The 7,827-nt window shown below is 35.1% G+C and overlaps 1 protein-coding gene across 2 annotated transcripts; it reads right to left on the bottom strand.

Moving 5' to 3' along the window:
• Nucleotides 1–3,722: 3,722 nt before the first annotated feature.
• On the bottom strand, nucleotides 3,723–6,411 carry LOC107766125 (uncharacterized). Of its 2 annotated transcripts, none has more exons than XM_016584859.2 (2): nucleotides 4,317–6,411; nucleotides 3,723–4,197 (listed from the first exon to the last, which is right to left on the bottom strand). In XM_016584859.2, exon 1 carries the CDS (start codon nucleotides 6,156–6,158, stop codon nucleotides 4,473–4,475), a length of 1,686 nt encoding a protein of 561 aa, XP_016440345.2. In that variant the 5' UTR covers nucleotides 6,159–6,411; the 3' UTR covers nucleotides 3,723–4,197; nucleotides 4,317–4,472. The 2 variants fall into 2 exon arrangements, with proteins under 2 accessions (XP_016440345.2, XP_016440346.2); XM_016584860.2 differs by having other exon boundaries at nucleotides 3,723–4,138; nucleotides 4,317–6,401.
• Between the last annotated feature and the right edge of the window lie 1,416 nt (nucleotides 6,412–7,827).

The following is a 7,827-nucleotide window of genomic DNA, read 5'->3' on the forward strand; positions in this document are numbered from 1 at the left end:
CCTAGTATTTATTTTTGCAAACTGAAATTTGTATACTGATTGCAATTTCTTCCTCATTGGTCATGTTGTCAGTGAGTTTTCATACATGGAGTTCTCTGGTCCCAATTACCACATGAAAGGAGTAGTACTTTTTTTAAAAAAATTCCTAAAAATTAGGAGGATATATATCGTTCACTTTTTTTCCGGCGTGACTCAAACTCAGGTCCTTACGGTCGTGGGTGGAGATGCTTTAACAACTGAGCAAGCCTTGCTTTTAAAGAATGAGCAGTACTCCGTTTTCAGAATATGGTGGTCCTTCTGTCCAAAAAAAGAAAATGAAGAAAAAAAGAAAAAAACTTTATGACCAAAAGAACCTTTCTATATGGTAAAGTAAATCCATGACTATAATTGATAAATTTTCTTCTTTTGGTACTACACTTTATGGATCTATTCTCTCTTTATTATCCTCTCAAGATACTATTCCGTATGCAATCAATCTATAGTTTTTCTATTTCAAAATTGAGGGCTCAACTTTTCCAGAAATTTTTTACAAGTCCACAACTATTAGACCATAGTATATATTAACTGCGTCTTAAAACAAACTAGTTGGAATCAACTATACGTATCATTAAGATCCTACTCATCTAGAAGCCTTACAGTTTGTTTGGGTAGTTGTTACACATCGTTTCATAATGTATCGTATTGTATTGTATTGTATCGTTTGATGAATACAATGTTTGGATAGATTGTATCGTTTGCTGTTGTTTCATGATATCACACATCAGCAATATGGAGAATAAACTTGCAATATTATAAAGAAAAATTATGATACATGGTAAATTTATTATATAAAAAGATAGGGCAAATGATAAAATAAAATTATTTAATAATAATGAAGGGTGAGATGAGAGAAAAAGATAAGATAACGACGTAACCACACCAAATCGGTCGTTACATAAAGTGGCATATTTCGTCGTTACGTAACGACGGATTTAACGATACGATACAATAAAATTTAAGTAACAACCAAAACAAACATCGTATTTAAAGTAACAATGCGATACAATACAATATGTAACAACCATCCAAACAAGTTGTTAGCGGAAATCATCTTCGCCAGTGAAAATAAAAAGAAATTCAACATTTTATAGTAGCGAGGAGATAGAAAGGAAAAGCATAGATTAGTTGAAAGAGCTACTTCTTCGAGCTGAGTGGGGTCGCGCCCCTTCCTTCTTCTAATAAGAGAGCGAAAGATGTTAGGCATACTCTTATTTAAACCTTTTCAATCTCTCTTAGCTCCCGACCCAATGAAAATTCTAATTCTTATTCACTGGAAATGCTTACTTTACTTCCGCAGGTAATGAAAATGCTGAAGTTTGAGCTTGTGTTTTCATGTCTTCTCTACCTTGCCCACTCCACCTTATTTGCTGGAAGGATGATACGATTGTCGAAGCTGAAGTTCCATTCAATTTATATAATTTCGCCAACTACCCTCTTACTCGCACGGATTCTTCGTAGTTAAAATATTTTTATAGTAGCTATCTACTTACCACAATTTCTCTCTATTGTTTGATAAGTAACCCTCATTTATTCGGGTTTGGAACCATCTTTGCTAAACTCATATGCACATAGACAAGAGTTATGATTTACAACGAATAATGCACTTCATAAGTTAGACCTACAAGTTTACAAATATGTAGCCAAATATCAATAAGCTTAGATCCGAATTATTTTTTTGTTTTTTTGATTATGAATATCTTCAGGCTGAAATATCAGTGAGTTTTTATTCTCCCTTTTCCTCAAGTTTATACATACCTATCACAACTATAAAACGTAAAGATGGATGCGAGAAACCTAAAATCCCATCTCCTTTAATGCTAATCTTGTTATATTTCGAATATGATTTTACGAGAAATTTGGAGGGGGTATTGTTTGAACTTATTAGAAATAGTCTAAGTAGGCTATATACAAAGTTTGAAGTCATTTGATGGAGATTTGGACTAGTTTTATACAAGAATTATAGTGAAATCGTACAAAAAGTTCGTCAAATATGCTTATACATTTTTATACAATGTTATAAACTTTTATACAAAGAGGTACATTATATATATAGCTGTTAAAAAGTGTATAAAGATGTATAAGCACAGTAGTGAAAATGTTCGTGATACACAATATATATAGGTGTATAAGAAGTGTGAGAAATCCTTCAAATACCTGTAAATAATGTATCAACCTTGTATACAATAATGTGTAAATGGTGTTAACACACTATTATACACTACTTATATAATATTATACACTATTATACAAATGAATCCTATCAATAGAGCTTCACTGGTTCTTATTCTTCCTTGAACATCTTCTGAAATTTAACTCAAATATAGCTTAAATCTACTCCAAATCACTTCAAATTTGAGTTTTGAACTTCCCTTGATCCCAACCAATTGGGACAACACCCAATCCAAACAACTAACAAATCGAAAAATTCAATTTCTGAAATTGAAGCTCGAACGACCTTTAACGGTGACTTTTATTTTTCAAGTTTTTAATCAACCACTGATATTAAAATTACATGTGGAATGAGGATAAGACTGAGACAATGCCAACATCTTGTTTCTAGTTTGATGATCCAACAACCTACCAAGCGAACCTCACAATTCTCTCCATTCCAATGGAGGAAGTGATCTTCATACGACTCCAAAAAGAAATAATTCTTTTACGTAGTATTTTTTCTTCTCATCTAAATAGTGGTTATCAGCTTTGAATCTGGAAGGAGAATTAAAGAATAAATATAATGGTAGAGAAATTTTAGGGTGCAAAGTCGTATCTCCCTGGAGAAGAAGAAGGAAAGAAAAAAACAAACAATTAAATGGGATGGACTAATGGTGAAAAGTAATTTTCAGATTATGCACAACCTGGGACATATCAGATAAAGGCTTCAAACGTGAGCCATTTTCTGATGGGATGTTGGACCAAGTGATAAGGAGCGTAATTCTCCCACACTTAGCAGAGAAATAAAAGGAAGCAATAATATGAGGAACCACCAATATGTAAACCTTCTCACAACTTTGGTCCAAGTTTGAGAGTGCAGATACAAGGCAATGTGGAATCAGAAGGCTTGTGAGGGACTGGGGGTTAGAATAGTATGTAATCCAAAGTGGGCAACAACTGAAATAATGTGCATCAATATAGAACAGCTGAAGAGCAAGCCAAAGATAAGTACATCAGTAAAACTGGATTATACCATTAGCTAGTTTCTTTGGTGACAGAATTCGGGGGTTGTGCAAAATATTCAAATACTAATAGCTGCTTACTCGAAATTCTCGACACAATATTCAGATCAACACCAACAAATACCTTCAAAAAACTTTTGCTCATCCTACTACGGAAACCTCCACAGCAAAAAATGCATCAATCTATAATGACTATGCTTACAATTATAATATCGATTATTTTCCTATTACTCAAAGTATTGATCCTTCAGTAAACAGGAGGAGATGCTGCCCCTTAAACAGTGAAAGTGTGGTTGATCTTGAGTTTTAGTTTCCCGCTTTCCCCACACACACACACACACACATATTTATTCGCAGTACCAGCAGCAGCAGCAGCAGCCGCCATAACCGTGTCTCACCACTACCTCTAAAGAAGGCAGAAGATTTATTTATAACTATGTTCCTAAAAGAGAAATACAGCAAAGGAATAAGACATAGTAAAGTCTTTCGTCAATTATAATGATCAGATACTTTAGCTAAACTCTTGCATGCATAATGACCTGTCCAAAATATTAATTTGCCCTTTAATATAAGATGAATGGTCTGAAGAATAAAGATCAGCTGCTCTATTGGCTGGTTCAAGAACTTTGGTGAGCCCAACACCTCATCTCCCACCCAAAAAGAGTAATCCCAACTTCATTAAGCTCCTTTTATAGAGAAAACACAGCACTAACAACAACAAGAGACCCTAATAACTATTATAGTTTGTATCTTCAACCTAATCTGAGACAGGTCTACACAGATGAACAAGTTTTTCTGATGCCTCATATGATGAAAAAAAGTAGCATGCAGCTGTTACCGAACTCCCAAGTTGACAAGACTTCTGTAGTAAGTATAATATCCAAATCATTTACAAACGTGTTTAAGAAGGCCTCCTCTTTTCTTTTCTGTCAAGAATCAGAGTAAGCTTGTGATTAAGTGGTCTGCATAATCTTTAGCAGAAGGGCTGCAAAATAATAACATGAACTACATTAACATGAAACAAGAGAATGGCCACACAATTCACTAGATACACTAGAAACATAACATATAAACCAATGACATGAAACTGCAATAAACACTCACCGGTCAATACCAAAAGGTGTTAGTTGCAGTGAAGCTTCCCATGATACTGAGCACAAGGCATTCTGAGGTGTTTTAGGCTTCACCCCTTTTTCAGTTAATGTTCATTCCCGTTGCTCATTCTGTGCAAATAATTTAGGGACCACCTTCACAATATACTTAAGTTGTCATGTTCATTGCCTTTTGAATCAGATCACATGATGAAACTGAAAGTTTTAGACCAAATTTTATCATGCCATTGACAAGAACTTTGGCCTCTTTCCATTTCCCATCATTACAAAGAGCTTCAATTGTCAAGCAATAGCTTGCTCCATTTGGAACCATTCCATTCTCAACCATTTCTTTGAGCAGCTTCAAGGCTCTATACGAACTTTCCTCTTTACAGTATCCAAATATCATCATATTATATATTACATCGTTAGGCTTCAGATGATGTTCAGCCATTGATCGGAACAACTTCAATGCTTCCTTCATATTCCCTTGACTACACCATCCATGTATCAAGACACCATATGTACGAAGGTCCACACTCAAACTAGCTTTATGCATACGCGAGAATACCTCGAGTGCTTTTTCCATGTCTTTCGATCGAGCAAATGCATCAATTAGAATTGTGTATGTGACTTTTGAAGGAAATATGCCTCTTTCCTCCATCTCACGAACAAAGTCAACAACCCTTGATGGATTTCCAGCTCTAGAGAAACCCGCAATTAAAGTATTATATGTGATTGAAGTAGGTGTTAATCCACTGGACTTTATCTGATTGAACAAAACTAATCCTTTCTCAAGCTTTCCAGCGCTACAATACCCATCTATTAGAGTGTTGTATGTGACCAAATTAGGGTGCAAGCCAGCCTGCTTTAATCGTTCCAATAATTTCTCAGCTTCTGATACCCTCTTCTCTTGGCATAACCCTCTAATCAAAGTGTTGTAAGTTACAACATTGCACACTACCCCGTTACGCTGCATTTCATCAAATAATTCAAACGCTTTGTTAACTTTTCCATCGCTGCAATACACATTAATAAGAGAGTTATAAGTATATATATCGGGAAACACTCCGTCAAGCTTCATCTTCTCATAAAGCTCAAAGCCATCAGTTTTAAGCCCTTGCCTAAAGAAACCACTAAGCAAAACAGAATAAGTGTACTGATTAGGAACGATACCCTCAGCCGACATTATATTAAACAACTCCTTTGCTCGTCCAGCATCACCTTGCTTAAAACATCCATCGATTATTGTTGTATATATTACAACATTCGGGAGCCAACCCAAGTTTTTCAATTTGGCTAACGCCTCAAAGGCACCATCCAAGTCACCATTTTCACAGCAACCCTTTATCACTATCCCAAAACTATGCATATCCAAGAACTCCTTTCCAATTGATTCTTCAAAAATAGACCAACCCTTTTCAAAGAATCCATTCTTTATAAGAGAAGAAAGTATACTATTAAAAGTATTTGATGTAGGTACAAGTTTTTTATCAATCATTTGATTAAAAAAGATCAAAGCTTTATCTACTAATTGAGATTGAACATGGGCAGTAATGATGATTTCATATAAAGGAGTAGAATTTAAGAACTGGGTATGTGTCAAATGGTGAAGCAAGGAAGACACTGTGAAATGGGGTGAAGTGATTTTACCAGAAACTAACTGTAAGATGAGCGATTGAGCGCGTGAGAGCGCGTTGCATGAGAGAAGTTGATCTATGATTATGGAAAATGATTGATGAGTTTGTTGGAAGCCTTGTTCTGTTGAGGATGTGAAGAGCGTAAGAGCTTTGAGTGGTGGGAGTTTCAGCAATTTGGGAACAAGAACAGTTGCTTGTTGTTCGGTTTGTAACATTTTTTGCTTCTATTGAAAGAAAAAAAGAAGAAGAAACTAAGCATTCCCAGATGAACAAGAAGACAAATACATCGTACTATTCTGCGCTCAGACAAAGTTTAATTCACGTTGTTTCAGAAACCATAAAGTAGAACCTGGTTTTAGAGTACAGGAACGACTTCACCAAAAAGGTTTTCAGAAACCATTAGCACCGTTCACGTCGACGATGGAGTCACCGGTGTGCTTTGCTACTGTTTTGAGACTAAGCCCACCGAAGCCCAAGAAAGCAACTCAAAGCCCATTTAATTATCCAAGGAAATCTTTACCCAAATAGTGAGATGAATTCACTTTTTACTTTTTCAAAAGTCATATAGGTGGATTATACACATATTATATATAAATGTTATTGTTATAAAATCTTGAATTACGGTGGAGGTCCATGACCACCAAAGGATTAATGCTCACTACTCTTCTCCATTATATCCATAACCTCCCTTATGATCTTCCTCTCAAATGCTTAATGACATATTCAATTATCTCCATAACCTCCCTTATGATCTTCCTTCATGATCTTCCTCTCAAATGCTTAATGAGATATTCAATGACATATTTATGTAATGACCATTTTTCTCAATAGTGGTCATTCCACTCACTAATTTACAATAGTGATTCTTCACTTTTCATGCATATATAAAGACCTTGTAATAGATAGGAAAGATATCACAATTGAAGAAAAAATAAGAATCTCTCATCTCTTTCTCTCTATATCTCTTAGCTTGTTTTTCCTTATTCTATATTGTTACTCCGAGCTATATTTTATAACACGTTATCAGTACGAATGATTCATGTCATAATCTTCTATCAATATTATGTGGTAGGTGCTCTTTAACTTCCCTAGCGCTGGCCAATACCAATTTGGCGACAAGGTAACTTTATTCTAATTTTTCTTCATAGTGGTAAGGGTTTATACATTCATAGAACTACACAAATATCTACTTTTATGTTCTTTAATCCTAAGAAATTAGATCTAATATAAAGTTCCTTTTCGTAGAGTTTTAGTCCTAATCGTTGGTAAGGAACATAATTGTTACCTAAACCAAACCCAAAAATGAAAATTTAAGAAGTTGAGATGTACGAGATCTCTATTGTCCGGGGAGTGAATTTCATTACTCATTCTTGTCACGACCCAAAATCCCACCATAGGAGTCGTGAGGCACCTAGTCTCTAAGACTAGATAAGCTGATTTCCATTGCATTTTTGAAGCCATTTTTCTTAATTAAATAAATAATCAAAACTAACAGCGGAAATAATTACAATATATAACCTCCCAATACTGGTAGTACTGAGTCACGAACTCTAACTGAATACATAGAATGATCACGAGGACCGAATATACAATACTGTTTGATTACAAGTTAACAGTACAATGAAATGAAAGGACTCCAAGGGACTGCGACGACCAAGCAGCTCTACCTTGAATCCTTACGATCTCGCTTTAACTCCGCTTAAGTCTGTTATCTTTAATACCTGGCTCTACACAAAAATGTGCAGAAGTGTAGTATCACTACGCCACGGTCGGTATCCAGTAAGTATCAAGACTAACCTCAATGGAGTAGAGACGAGGTACAATCAAGACACTCACTAGTCTAATAACCTGTGCAATATAATATATAAGATAATAGGAAATAAA

The sequence above is a fragment of the Nicotiana tabacum genome, chromosome 23 (genome assembly GCF_000715075.1).
Source record: "Nicotiana tabacum cultivar K326 chromosome 23, ASM71507v2, whole genome shotgun sequence".
Taxonomy (NCBI): domain Eukaryota; kingdom Viridiplantae; phylum Streptophyta; class Magnoliopsida; order Solanales; family Solanaceae; genus Nicotiana; species Nicotiana tabacum.

What these genes read in the sequence shown, in the direction of transcription:
- LOC107766125 (XM_016584859.2), bottom strand. Translation starts at nt 6,158, where the DNA reads ATGTTACAAACCGAACAACAAGCAACTGTTCTTGTTCCCAAATTGCTG.